A 15,683-nucleotide genomic window follows, 5' to 3' on the forward strand; every position below is an offset into this window, starting at 1 on the left:
CTGAACAATTTAGAGGATGAAAAGGACAAGGTAAACACGAAGAAAACCACAAAATGGGCAGTTAAAACATTAAGAGACTTCCTAGCTCAGAAAAACATGGACATCAACTTTGAGAGCTACACTGCCATTACTCTCAATTACATTTTGCGACTGTTTTATGCGTCTGTCCTGTCAACGAAGGAAGGAGGAGAATACAGTGTTGCCAGTTTTCGGAGTTTGAGAGTTGGCATTAATCGACACTTAAGAAATGTCAACATCATTAGCGACACTGTGTTCAAGGGTAGTAATGCTGTTTTGGTTAAGGTGATACTGAAGCATTTCAGAAAGAGTGGGAAAGACACCAGCTTCCACCATCCTCGTATCCCTGAGTCAGACCTTGAGATAAACTTCATCTGCGCTGTCTCCCGAGACACCCCTCGGCCTCGTCAGAAAGGTGTGGTTTGACATCCAGCTGTGTTTGGCTCGGCGTGGCAGGGAGGGGAACCGTGAGCTGACCATGACATCTTTCAACAGCCAGACAGACGAGGATGGCGTTGAATACGTCAGCGTAGCGCATAATCCTGACACTAAAAATCATAAGGATCCAAACGACCCACACAAGCAAAACCTGAGAGGTTTTGTGTTTGACTTACTTGCTTGATACCCATTTAATGATCAGAGTGAGGCTATTTCTTGCAATAAAAATGATTTAGGAAACAAATTTTCGCATCATCCTCTGGACATACACAAGCGGTAAGAGGTATACTTGTCCTGAAATGATACTTTGTAACGTAACATAACGTTAAGCAATCATCTCACTTCCCTTCACTGATTAGGCCTAATATAAGAGCTGTGGCCGATTGAGCTGCAGGTTCTGTGGCCAGAGCTGGTTACCTTGGCAATGCTTCGCAATGAGAGATATTAAATAGTCTGCTCAGCCGCTTCTTGTGAAAAACAACATTAAGGTATTCATAATTGATTTAATATTTATTTTTTTCGTAAGTGACCATGGAATAAGCGGGATAATGCCCTTCGAGGTGTCCATTATCAGAAATTCGCGTCGGACGGTTCACGCCTCCGCGTCGTCCATTCATTTCTGATAATGGACACCTCGTCGGGCATTATCCCTTACATACGCGCCGCTCCACTGGGGCTAATTTCTTCAAAACGACTCCAAATGCCACCAAAGTTGTCTGGGTGAGTAAATGGTCGTATTTGATGCTAGAAATAAGGTCGAGGTTGTAAAAAACGAAAGTTATCCTTTAACTTATTTGCTTTCATTTGACTGTAGGGCAGCCGTGGCTTAGGTGGTAAAGTGACCATTCACATATCCTATGGTGGTTTCCTGTGGTCTACATGTCCAAGTATCCTTGGGCAAGATATTGAACCCAAATTTGTGGGTTCCCGGCAGCATTCATACATTGTGCCACCAGTGTGTGAATAAGTAATTTGAGTGGTCAGTAAGACCACAAAAAATAAATAAATGCAGTTGATTGACCATCCCTGTGCTCATCATTCCTTGTTAAGAGTTACCTACCATGCAATATTTCTGTATTATTATTTGTACTTCAGATACCACACAGACGCAACAAAAGTATTTGTGTTGTTTGTATTTGTGCTGCTTTATAAAGATTGCAAATTCACATTTCTGCCTGTGTTTCAAGACCTTCATTAGTCTCACTGTGTACTTTTACATGCACACTAATATTCCACTATTATTCCATTTATGACAATATTGTAAATTTAACACAAATCATTTTACAAGCATATTCTGGTTGGTTTGTCTAAATTTGGCCTTATTCTTCATGGAGCATTTCCAATTTAATCGGGGATATAATACTATTATCTAGGTTTTAGTAGAATTCTCAGGACATGTCGACAGCATATTTAAAACATGGGTCCCAACTGGTTTTTTATGGTCAGCTCTTTGTGTTGCCTAGCCAACAGCTGGGGTAGAGAGGCATGCACAAAAGAAAAGTTTACATTTCTGGTCGTAGGGAGAAACTGACTACACTTTTAAGCATTATGAAAGACTTCAATATCAACATATTATTGGATATGCAAAAATATTGGAATGCTGACTTTATCCAGCGGGTGGATGAGCTCATGAAAAAGGGAGGGTGTGTTCGTTAATGGGAGTATGCATGGCTGCATGTAAATGGGAAAGTTAGTGGAATATTCATTTTCATTCGCCATGCAAACATTTCACGAATATTGCCTTTTTAAGAATCACTGTGGATGACGCGCCAGATTCACAATAGATTTTCACACCCAGTTTAAGTGTCGTTATTCCAATAATGAATTTTGACTTCATTTAAAAGTGATGAAAAATAATTCAGAAAATAAGACAAGAAAATATCAAAGAGGACATTCAAAACTTATATTGAAATCTAGAGAATATTAGAAAATACATAAAAATAAAAATTTAAATCAACAAGATGCACAGCATGAGCTCTACAGAGTACGTTGCCATCTCAATGATTTCCAAACCTCAGAAGTCTTGTGACTGATTTTTGTTCATTAAATGTTTCTTGGTGTTCTTCTCTGGCTGAAACAATATGATGAAACACTTTGGAGCAAATATGCACAGTATTAGTGCAAAACTAGAGGCCAGAATGGCAAATATCTCCACAGCCACAGTAAATTTCCCAGGAGAGCTAACATACGCTGGGATAAAGGTGATCCACACTGCACAGAATATCAGCATGCTGAAGGTGATCAGCTTGGCTTCATTAAAATTGTCAGGTAGTTTCCGGGCGAGGACAGCTAACACAAAGCAAAAGACAGCCAGTAGGCCTATGTACCCCAGCACAGCCCAGAACCCAATAGCTGAGCCTAATGCACACTCCAGGATGATTCTCTCCTTGTATGTGGATAGGTTTTTCATTGGAAAAGGGGGACTAACAACCAGTCAAATAGTACATATTAAAACTTGAATAAATGTGAAAGACACTACAGTCATTCTTTGTTGTGGGGGACCAAACCATTTCATGACATTACTGCCTGGGAGTGTAGCTTTGAAGGCCATTAACACCACTATTGTTTTTCCTAGAACACAAGAGATGCAGAGGACGAAGGTGATCCCAAACGCTGTGTGACGCAGCATGCAGGACCACTCAGAGGGTGCTCCAATGAAAGTTAATGAACATAAGAAACACAGAGTCAGAGAGAAGAGCAGCAGGAAGCTCAGCTCAGAGTTATTGGCCCTGACGATCGGGGATGACCTGTGACGAAAGAACACTGCTGCTGTTATAATGGCAAGACAGGCTCCACCAACTGAGAATGCAGCCAGGATGATTCCTAGGACCTCGTCAAAGGAGAGAAACTCTACAGGTTTGGGGAAACAAGTGTCTCTCTCTGCATTAGGCCAAAACTCCTTTGGGCAAGGGAAACAATCAGGGGAATCTGAAAAAAGACAACAAAATCAAAAAGGGCTTTTAGCTGTTATATATTTGATGACATGAATATGCCTTTAAAAGAAAAGTATATACCTGTAGCATTGCTAATCTCTCCCTCGGGACATGGTACACAATCATAACAGCAGGTGGGTTTTCCTTTCTGCAAAACTTTACGAGTTCCTGGAGGACAGCTGTCACTGCACACTGACACAGGCACCTGGAACATAGATACAAACAAACTCGCAAATATTCAGGTGAGCTTCTCAGCTCTTCCGTTATGAATTATGGCTTCTGGGCTCCTTACTTCAGTTCCACCCTCAACCCAGGTGAGGTTCCTGTTGATACGGAACTCTTGGCCCACCGGCAGTGATGCATCATAGAGCCCTACTGTCACCAACTCAATGCTGCGACTCTCAGTTTTTTGCCAGTTAACCAGCTCATATTTGGCCACAGGATCCCCGTTGGCATCAAATGACACATCATAACCATTTTGGGAAAAATTCACTTTCTTCAGCTGATTGAGAACCTGTATGGATGACGTAAAATTAGACAGTGGGTTTAAAGAAACAAAATCCAAGAAAAACAAATTGAATATTTCATGTCATTATACATTATACTGAAAAGGGGGCATTGCAGTGTTCACTTATTCACTTTGACTGACCTGTTTGGGCTTTATCTTGGAGAATTTGTCACACTGAGTTGTAGAACTTGTTTCCCGACACACTGCATTATGAATGGCATGTGCTATTGCATAAACAGCCTTGTACACCATGTTTGTGATTCGGAGCTGAGATGTGTCGGTGTACGGGCTCTGGAGAGTCTCGATGTCTTCAGTTCCATCACACAAACTCTTGTCTGTGGCTGCACCTGAAAACACACAGAGAAAGGGGAAGGTGTTTCTGGCCTTCTCAATGATATCATATTATTATTAGTTTACTATTTGTTTCGGCTTTCTTTCTTTTTTTTTTTTTTTAACCCTCTCAGTATGTCTTGGAGAAACTCTTCTGATTCCCATCAGACAGACAACCAACAAAACAGCACAACTGTAAGGCCCAAATGTGAATGCCAACTACATCAAAAATTGGATCAGCTTTCTCACTTTTTCCCAGCCTGCAGTTGAATGAATCCTCCCAGAACTCAGTCAGCACTGGAGAGGCAGCCACTTCAGTGGGAGAGAGATCCAGCAAGAAGTCTCTCAGACCTGGGATGACAGATTGCTGAATGCCAAATCCAATGGTTCCCGCACAGAAGGTGAATCTAAGCATGTCTCGGTCAGTTACCCAGGACTCACTGCCAATCCACTGGCGAGGTGGAGAAGGCTCACGTGACAACTCCTCCAGAAGGATTCTGAGTTCTGTAGAGGCCACAAATGCTACAACAACCAAAGCTGTCGACCTGGAGACACAGTAATGCATTATATTTTATCAATACAAGTATAAAGATAGTCAACAAAAAGATATATGAGAGATAAGCCTACTTTTTTTGTGATGTGTTGAATATACAGCATTGGTCTCACTTACAATATAGTTACAGCAATATCAGAAATAAATATGTGACAGAAAAAAAACATCATAAAAATAGATTTCCAATTAACCAATGAGATAACAAAATAATCTTTAATTAATCCACAGAATAGTTTTTGTGGTTTTGTGTGCAGAGGGTCAGTGTCAGCACAGAGATAAAAAAGCAGAATCAGTGCTGCAGAAACCTGCGGATAACATGAGCTACTCTCTGGATCCTGCTCTGTGGGTGGGTCCGATAGAAAGATTCAGAGTATTCCACACAGATCCCCTCCTTCTGGGCTGCTTCCAGGAAAGATGCCATGCCATTATTGCCATAGTCTGAATCGGACCGAACGGCACCTATCCAAGTCCAGCCAAAGTGTTTCACCAGCTTGGCCAGCGCGTCAGCCTGGAACTGATCGCTCGGGATTGTTCTGAAGAAACTCGGGTACTGCTGCTTGTCAGACAGGCATGCACAAGTGGCAAAGTGGCTCACCTGAAGAAAAACAGCAGTGTGAATCTTTAATTAGAAAGAAAAAAAGGGATCAGTAGTGGCCTGTGTGAAACACATAGTTTGACAGGAATTCAAAATATTTACTTGAGGAATGTTAAAGGACCCGATGACACGTGACATGCTGATGGATCGCGTGGACCCAGACTCACCGACAATAGCCATCACCATACCAGAGTGTGAGCAGTTGTCACTGGTGTGAAACACTGGGTCCAGGCCATTTGAAAGCTGGAACGCCACATGCACGGCCACGGGCACTGAGGTGCACGAGTCATGAATCTGATAACCGAGTTTGATGCCCGGCAGCAGCTCCGTGCTGTTATTAATCTCCTCAATGGCAAAAATCATTGCACGTGAGAAGCGCAGTTCACGGGAGTCAATGCTGCACACAGACACTGATATCACTGTTTAAATTTACACATGATGAGGACAATTCACAATTTTAACAGAAAGCACAATAAAGCAAAACTATGGCTCATAGTTATGGATAATAAATGAGAGCTGCACTGCATCTGTCAAACATATACATCACAGTTACCTGTCTACAAAAACTGAAAAGACAGAACTAGATATGAATCCAAAATGCACATGTATTTCAACGCACTCAGTGACAAAAAAATAAAATAAATCTAAAATACTGAAATTCATTTTTTTAAACATTTCAATGCTACACAATTACAAGCACATTATACAAATCAAACTGTTCTATCCCCACACAGTGTAACATTCTCTAATTCACCACTCTCCCTCTTACTAACCTCCCTGTGCACATTAGTGGCTCAGGCATGGTGGTGTAATTATTCTTCTCTGTGTATTTGTAGTAGTGTATGGAGAAAACACCCCCAATAGTGTAGTCACCAACCATTGAGAACGCAGGTGGGCGATCGGTACCCTGGAGCTTACATTTCACAGACGAGGCCTCCGTTCTAACCCCAGCACCAGTCCTACCCTCTGTAAACCCAGCTTTTTGTTTCAGACCAAAACCAGAGTTCAGCTCACACAAACCCAGAGACAAGATCAGACCGATAAAGAGAGCTGAGATCTCCATGATTCAAGTGTTGCATGGGGGAATACTGTATGTGTTTGCACTGATTTATATAGTCTTTCAGAATAATCTTCCCTGTTTCTACTGTACGTCATCTTACTGCAGACCAGAGAGAGGACGCCCTTCACGCAGGCCTGGCAATAGAGGAAAGAAACAGGCGGAGCTGTTTTTTTTTTTTTATGGGCGGGCCATGACAATCAAATTCAAATCAAATTTTTCTTATTTTTTGAAGCAGAATTGGATTCAGATTGTTCAATATTATGTAGGGTTATTTGTCAAAAGAGCTCAAGCTTGTCAACTATTCAGGTAACTGCTGACCATTAGCCATTGCTGGCCAAAGTCATACATTCTAAACAGGGCATGTCTGTCCTATAGCCATTACTGACCAAGCTTGAAAGGGTCAAAAAAGAAAAAAAAACATATTGTAATTATTTTGACAGTTATTGCTCTGTCCTCTGGCCATTGCTGGCCAGATATTTCAGGTCACTGCTATCCATTGGAGGCAGGGCATTACTGTCCTCTTGCCATTGCTGGCTAAGCAAAACAAATTAAACGAAAAAAATAAAAAATAAATAAAACCTAGCCATTGCCGGACACATTTTGTTTCTATTCTTTCATTCTATTTTTAATCACTTAACCTGATTTTTTCTGTGTAATGCACTTTATTGTGTTTCATCTATTAGCAGATTATGCCATCTTTGTTTGTTAAATTGTGGCCTGTTTCATTCCTGCTTGGTAGGTAAGCATTCTTTTGTGGGAAATATCGGGTTGTGGTTTTGGGGAGACCCATGCTCCTTATTTTGGGGGAGATTTATCTTGCTTCTGCTCAGGGCCATGTCCTTTGATTACAAAATTTCACTGTAGAGTCTAAGGCCCAAGGACTTTCTCATAAGACTTCATTGCCACATTTCATCTGCCATCATGAACAGTTATCTTTACTTCAATCACATGTCTCTCCTGATTAAAATTTCATTTAGGATTGCGTACTACACTTCAGTGGCTCAGGTTGGGCCGTGTAAAACTGCAGCCTTTTACCATAAATGTTAAATGCAATGATATGAGCCTTAAACTGTCTCGAACAGGGGTGCCCACACTTTTTCGGCTTGTGAGCTACTTATAAAATGACAGTCAAAATGATCTACCTACTATAAAAATGCAAAACATATATTTATTTATGAATACACTGAGAATTCTTTATATGCACAATATATGTTGGTGTAGCTTGCATAACTGCATGAAAATCTCATCCTCCAGAAGAGTTCAAGTGAAACAGTGTTGCAAGCAAAACAACCTCAGCATCTTCCTGAAAAGGGTAGGACATGAATGTAGTAGATTGGCTCGAATAAAGCAAAGTCTTGAAACTGTCATTATTGACAGTTGTCAATCTGCTCTGTGTAGCGTGCATTGTCAAGTTGCACACCTGACTTCCCTTGCATCTCCAGCTCTGATGCGAGGTTCTGGAAGTTCTGGAAGAAATCTATTCGAGCGGCTAACCATCGCAGGCGTCCGCGGTGATGGACACTAATTTGCACACTGGGAGCTGGGTTTTCTCAATAAAGCTTTTGAAAGACTGAAACATGTCCTCTCCTCACATGTGTATTTTCATGGGCAGTACTGTTACCAACTACTCTTTTCACATAAAAATGCACAACTGGGCTGTGTCACTCACATCTGTAGACTCATCCAGCGAGAAACACTTGCAATCTGCGATGTCCTTCCAAAGTTGCTGGGTCAAATCCTCGGCCATGGCTTCACTTCGCCATGTAACTGTACTTCTTGATAGCTGGAGAGCTTTGATCAAAGATAGTATTTTTGGTTTGTTTTTAAAGTCTCCTAACAACGAGTCAGCTGCTTCAACGAACGCCTCTTTAACCATCTCACCATCTTGGAAGGATTTTTTGTTCTTCACGATGAAGTGACTCACCCGGGACGAAGCCTCCGTGGCTGCCTTCGCTTTTGAAGTTATCTGTAAGAAAAATGACTGTGGTCTGGACAACTGAGATTTTAATTCCTTCACCTTTCTCCTTCTTAGCTCGCATTTCGGAGAGAAATCAGTGTCAGAGTTTTTATGAACAGTCTGAAAATGCCGCTCCACATTTCCCTTCTTTGGTATAGTGAAGGCAGACTGGCAGATTAGGCAAACACACTTCAAAAATGACATAGTGAAAAAAAGTCCACCTCCCACTCCATATGAAAGTAGTAAGTTTTTGACCTCTTACTTTGTCCAGGTTCCCCACTCATTTTTATATCATTTAAGTTTAAAAGTAATAAATTGGAGGTTATCTCGCTAGCCTGCTAGACTTTTGCATTGTATGCATGTGCATGTGCATGAAACATGTGTCAGAAAAGGTCAGATGTCAGACTGGCTGCCCCGTATGTCAATCAAGTGACAAATTTCATAGTGAGGACGGATGATGGGCTGACGTCTACTTTGTTAGTGCCATGCGTTCTACCCACACTACCTTTGCGATTGTCAGGTAGATTTCGATCGACATATTGGGCAGCTCTGGTCTAGAAGCATCACACTGACTCGAAAGTTTCGAGAGGTTGACGTCATTCATCTTGTTCCACGCAACTCAAAACAATTCTAGTGGATAACCAGCGGAGGTGTACTTGACCATATTATCAGAAACAGAACCAATTCTTGGAGACTCTCATCCCACAATAAAAACAGAATACTAATACTCCATACACTAATGTTGCAAGATGGATACAAAAAAATATTTGGATAGGTCACTTTAATATCCAGTAACAGCAATAATAATAACAATAATAATAAAAATACTAGTAATAGATTACAACCAAACCTAGGGCCAACCCTAGTAGTCTTTGATGAACTCTTCTCTAAGGTTTTTCTGTGGGCTGCATGAGTAATGTAATCCCTAATCAGTGTCATTGTCACTGTTATCCTCTCGTCAAGATGTCATTGTAAACACCAGATATCTGTTAAGTGGTTTAATTACACCACAATCATATATTTAATATTATTTTATCAAAATGTTGAGAGAGAACTCAGTCACACTTTATTGAGACACAATGAAAAAAATCAATTAAATAAGAATACAACATGACATTGAGATCTAGAAAATATGTAATGAAAAGAAATGTGACCATGTAATGTTTTGAATGTGCACAGCAAAAGCTCTAAATGTTATGTTATAGCTTAACTATTTCCAAACCTCAGATGTTAGGATTAATCTTTGTTCATTAAATGTTTCTTGGTGTTCTTCTCTGGCTGAAACAATATGATGAAACACTTTGGAGCAAATATACAGAATGTTAGTCCAAAACTGGAGGCCAGAATGGCAAATATCTCCACAGCCACAGTAAATTTCCCAGGAGAGCTGACATACGCTGGGATAAAGGTGATCCACACTGCACAGAATATCAGCATGCTGAAGGTGATCAGCTTGGCTTCATTAAAATTATCAGGTAGTTTCCGGGCGAGGACAGCTAAGACTAAGCAAAAGACAGCCAGTAGGCCTATGTACCCGAGCACAGCCCAGAACCCAATAGCTGAGCCTAATGCACACTCCAGGATGATTCTCTCCTTGTATGTGGATAGATTTTTCATTGGAAAAGGGGGATTAACAACCAGCCAAATAGTGCATATTAAAACTTGAATGAATGTGAAACAAACTACAGTCATCCTTTGCTGTAATGGACCAAACCATTTCATGACATTACTGCCTGGGAGTGTAGCTTTGAAGGCCATTAACACCACTATTGTTTTTCCTAGAACACAAGAGATGCAGAGGACGAAGGTGATCCCAAACGCTGTGTGGCGTAGCATGCAGGACCACTCAGAGGGTGCTCCAATGAAGGTTAATGAACATAAGAAACACAGAGTCAGAGAGAAGAGCAGCAGGAAGCTCAGCTCAGAGTTATTGGCCCTGACGATCGGGGATGACCTGTGACGAAAGAACACAGCTGCTGTTATAATGGCAAGACAGGCTCCACCAACTGAGAATGCAGCCAGGATGATTCCTAGGACCTCGTCAAAGGAAAGAAACTCTACAGGTTTGGGGAAACAAGTGTCTCTCTCTGCATTAGGCCAAAACTCCTTTGGGCAAGGGAAACAATCAGGGGAATCTGAAAAAAAAAAAAAAAAAAAAATCAAAAATCAAAAAGGGATTGTATTGACATGTATTTAAAGTTGTGCATTACAAAAAGTTACCTGTGGCATTGCTAATCTCTCCCTCAGGACATGGTACACAATCATAACAGCAGACGGGTTTTCCTTTCTGCAGAACTTTACGAGTTCCTGGAGGACAGCTGTCACTGCACACTGACACAGGCACCTGGAACATAGATGCAAATCAAATTCTAACTCCCAACTTGACACATAGCTTAATTTGTCATTGTCAACTCCTTGGTCAAGGTAGGAATAATATATAGACACTATCCAGTTACACTTTCAAAATAAAACTTGCTAACAATAAGAATAAACATGGTTAGAGTTGTGACACGGTCACACTTTGCTTAGGTTTAGGAACCAAACCAACTTGGTTAGATTTAGGAAAAAAAACATGGTTTGGCTCAAAATAAGCAAATTAATTACTTATGTGACTTCACTTAAAAAAAAAAAAAAATCGGTCTTCACTTTAGTTTTCACACAGAACACAAATCCCATTGTGCTGCATGAAAGTCCTGTGCTTGATTCATACATCCATGCCACCATTCTCCAAATACAGACTTTTCTTGCTCTTTATACTATGTAATTTCACAGATTGGTAGGGAAAACTGACTGTCTATAGAATAGTCTCTAGGGGACTACCCTGCAAGTCGAGAAATGAGGCTAAAAGGGAACCCAGTGCCTTAAGTAATACCAAGGTGTTCTGACCAAGCGTCCTTATGTGAGAGTCGGGAGTGAGAACTGGTCGTACAAACAAACCAACACTTATTCAGGTGTGATACACCATTTCTTAGCATTTAAGGTCCAGAATGTAGAGGGGTGAAACAAGGGGTATTCAGTTGGATCACCACTGGATCACCACTGGATGCCAATAAATCTTACATGCTGGTCCTTTAAAGGAAACAGATACAATTATACTCACATGCCAGTTTGCACTGTATATTGAAAGTGTTAGTGGTCATTGTAACCATTTCTTTTGTTTATACTGGCAGCAAAGATATCCCTTCATAAAGCCATTTCACTGTAACTCCTGTGGATTAAAATGCCTCAGCAGTGAGATTCAGACAAATCATGTGGTCTCCTTGAAACTGAGAGAACATTCAAATTTCCTCTGTCTGTTTCTCAGCCACAGATTTTTGCTTTTGGACTCATTACTTCTGTGCTACCCTCCATCCAGGTGAGGTTCCTGTTGATACGGAACTTCTGGCCCACCGGCAGTGATGCATCATAGAGCCCTACTGTCACCAACTCAATGCTGCCACTCTCAGTTTTTTGCCAGTTAACCAGCTCATATTTGGCCACAGGATCCCCGTTGGCATCAAAAGACACATCATAACCATTTTGGGAAAAATTTACTATCTGCAGCTGAGTAAGAATCTGTGCGGATGAAGTAAAGTAAGAGAGTGAGGGGGACAAAGGAAACCATGAAATCAGATGAACACTACATATCAAAAAAGTGTATTATTGTGAAAGAAATGCCATTTATTGTCATTTTTTAATCAATTATTTACTTTGACTGACCTGTTTGGCCTCTATCCTGGTGAATTTGTCACACTGAGTTGTAGAATTTGTGTCTCGGCACACTACATTATGAATGGCGTGTGCTATTGCATAAACAGCCTTGTACACCATGTTTGTGATTCGGAGCTGAGATGTGTCGGTGTACGGGATCTGGAGGGTCTCAATGTCTTCAGTTCCATCACACAGACTCTTGTCTATGGCTGCACCTAAAAACACACAGAGAAAGAGAAAAGTGTTTGTAGCCTTGACGATACGTTTCCTTTGTGTAACTGAGCCATCCTTCACAAGGCAACATCATTTTTATACTCTTTTGTATATAATGTCCAAATATAAAGTTGATTTTCATGTCTATTTTGTATCCTTTTTTAATTTCTTTAATTTCAATTTGTTCTTTTTATTCTTGTTGTCTGTAACAACTAAATTTCCTGGGCACGGTGTCAATAAAGTTTTATCTTAAATTGGTCTATCTTTGCTTTCTTTTTGTTTATTGAACTCTACAACTGTACATCACAGAAACTACACATCTATATTGTTCTTATAGATTTATAATATAAATTATTTTACTTTTCATTTCAATTTCCTGTTTTGCAGACATGCCTTCATCTATTTTCTTTTAAGTAGCTGCCGTTTCAGCATGTGTCCGGCCCTGTTTTCTTTTTTATTTATGAAAACCAACTCACATTAACACAAATCAGTCATCAAATGTTGAGTCACATTTATAAAAGACAAAAAATGTCCAACTTTTCCATTCATGACCAACTGACGTGACCTGTTTTAATATGTTTAACCCTCATCCTAACATTCAATATACAACGACTCGGACTACTACACAACGCTTACAACCAGACTGAAATCATAAAGTGATGTTATTCACTGAGATGCACCTTATGTCCACGTCTTTGTTCATTATCAAAAGATTTCCCTCTCACTAGAAATCTGTGGTCTGATCTTAACGTAGCTGATGACTTTTTAACACAGGAAGCTACATTTAGACAAGCAATCAGCAAAACAATGCAACTATAATGACCCAACTGTGAATGTCAACTATTCAAAAAAATTAGATCAACTTTATCACTTTTTTCCAGCCTGCAGTTGAATGAATCCTCCCAGAACTCAGTCAGCACTGGAGAGGCAGCCACTTCAGTGGGAGAGAGATCCAGCAAGAAGTCTCTCAGACCTGGGATGACAGATTGCTGAATGCCGACTCCGATGGCTCCAGCACAGAAGGTGAACCTCAGCATGTCTGGGTTGGTGACCCAGGCCTCACTGCCTATCCACTGGCGAGGTGGAGAAGGCTCAAGTGAAAGCTCCTCCAGCAGCAGCCCCAGTTCTGTGGCAGCTGCAAATGCCACAATAACAACAGCTGTTGACCTGAGAAAGACATTAAAGTGCATTATATTATACCAATGCAAGTATCAAGAAAGTCAACCCAAAGAAACATTAGTTTTTGGTATGATAAATGTACAACATTGGTCTCACTGACTCTACTTTTTTAATAATATCGGTAAAAAAAACTTGAAATGGGTATGGTGAAAAAATGTAAGTGCAAATTTGCCACTTAGATTATATGACAGCATTTGACTAAACAGTTTTTGTGGCTTTGTGTGCAGAGGGTCAGTGTCAGCACACTGAAGGTCAGTGCTGCAGAAACCTGCGGATAACATCAGCTACTCTCTGGATCCTGCTCCGTGGGTGGGTCCGATAGAAAGATTCAGAGTATTCCACACAGATCCCCTCCTTCTGTGCTGCTTCCAGGAAAGACGCCATGCCATTATTGCCATAGTCTGAATCGGACCGGACGGCACCTATCCAAGTCCAGCCAAAGTTTTTTACCAGCTTGGCCAGCGCATCAGCCTGGAACTGATCGCTCGGGATTGTTCTGAAGAAACCTGGGTACTGCTGCTTATCAGACAGGCATGCACAAGTGGCAAAGTGGCTCACCTGAAGAAAAACAACAGCGTCGGCTAATTTTTTTTTCAGCAAAGACAAAAACCAGCACTGGCCTGTATTCACCACATATCTTGCCATGAATTCAAAATATTTACTTGAGGAATCTTAAATGGTCCGAAGATGCCTGACATGATGATGGAAAGCGTGGACCCAGACTCACCGACGACAGCCATCACCATACCAAATTGTGAGCAGTTGTCACCGGTGTGAAACACTGGGTCCAGTCCGTTTGAAATCTGGAATGCCACATGCACCGCCACGGGCACTGAGGCACATGAGTCATGGATCTGATAACCGAGTCTGATGCCTGGCAGCAGCTCCGTGCTGTTATTAATCTCCTCAACAGCAAAAATCATTGCACGTGAGAAGCGCAGTTCACGGGAGTCAATGCTGCACACAGACACTGATATCACTGTTTAAATTTACACATGATGAGGACAATTCACAATTTTAACAGAAAGCACAATAAAGCAAAACGACTGCTCAAAGTTGTGGACAATAAATGATAGCTGCACTGCATCTTTGAACCAAAAATACAATACAGTTACCAATCAAACAGTTCTATCCCCACACAGTGTAACATTCTCTAATTCACCACTTCTCACTCTTACTAACCTCCCTGTGCACATTAGTGGCTCAGGCATGGTGGTGTAATTATTCTTCTCTGTGTATTTGTAGTAGTGTATGGAGAAAACACCCCCAATAGTGTAGTCACCAACCATTGAGAATGCAGGTGGGCGATCGGTACTCTGGAGCTTACATTTCACAGACGAGGCCTCTATTCTAACCCCAGCACCAGTCCTACCCTTTGTAAACCCAGCTTTTTGTTTCAGACCAAAACCAGAGTTCAGCTCACACAAACCCAGAGACAAGATCAGGACAAGAAAGAGAGCTGAGATCTCCATGATTCAAGTGTTGCATGTGGGAATACTGCATGTGTGTTTTCAATGATTTATAGAGCCTTTTCAGAATAATCTACTGTACGTCATCTACGTTTCTACTGTACGTCATCTTACTGCAGACTAGAGAGAGGACGCCCTTCCCGCAGGCCTTCCAATCGAGGAAAGTAACAGGCGGAGCATTTGTTTTTTATGGGCAGGCCATGACAATCAAAGTCAAATCAAATCACATTTTTTTCTTATTTTTTAATGCAGAAATGGACTCATATTGTTCAATATTATGTAGGGTTATTTATTAAAAGATTCTAATGAAATTATATGCTTATTTCCTGTGTATTTCAGTGAGGACACTGAAAGTTTGATTAAGTCAGTATGAGTTAATTGTGACCTGATGGTGCAGCCTACCATGTAAAGAATTGCTGCAGTCGTGTAGTCTCACCCCACTAGTCCGAGAGCCTGGGTCAGTTATTCGTGCAAAACAAAGTCAGTAAAACAGCAACATTGTGACAATTGAGGACAATACTATCCATATTTTGGCCAGTTAAGACAGGTGATTTGAAAGAGGAGTAAAAGAAGCCATCCATGTCAAACTTGAAAGACCAACACTGAACTGAGGAGGTGGTCTATGACACCACTTATCAGCTTGACGGGTCAATGATCCTGCAAGAGGATAAATACCCTAGACTTCCCACCAGTCAGATAGAACTGAAGTAGCCTCTTGGATGAGAGACAATGCATCTTCT

The 15,683-nt window shown here is 41.0% G+C and overlaps 1 protein-coding gene and 1 pseudogene across 1 annotated transcript; both read right to left on the minus strand.

Moving 5' to 3' along the window:
- Positions 1-2,470: 2,470 nt before the first annotated feature.
- LOC121609257 lies at positions 2,471-6,243 on the minus strand (annotated as a pseudogene).
- A 3,385-nt stretch (positions 6,244-9,628) lies between these two features.
- LOC121609258 (extracellular calcium-sensing receptor-like) lies at positions 9,629-14,751 on the minus strand. The gene is made up of 8 exons (XM_041940842.1): positions 14,657-14,751; positions 14,137-14,431; positions 13,743-14,032; positions 13,167-13,462; positions 12,092-12,297; positions 11,726-11,947; positions 10,613-10,736; positions 9,629-10,527 (listed from the first exon to the last, which is right to left on the minus strand). Exons 1-8 carry the CDS (start codon positions 14,683-14,685, stop codon positions 9,629-9,631), a joined length of 2,361 nt encoding a protein of 786 aa, XP_041796776.1. The 5' UTR covers positions 14,686-14,751.
- Between the last annotated feature and the right edge of the window lie 932 nt (positions 14,752-15,683).

The sequence above is a fragment of the Chelmon rostratus genome, chromosome 7, assembly GCF_017976325.1.
Source record: "Chelmon rostratus isolate fCheRos1 chromosome 7, fCheRos1.pri, whole genome shotgun sequence".
NCBI lineage: Eukaryota > Metazoa > Chordata > Actinopteri > Chaetodontiformes > Chaetodontidae > Chelmon > Chelmon rostratus.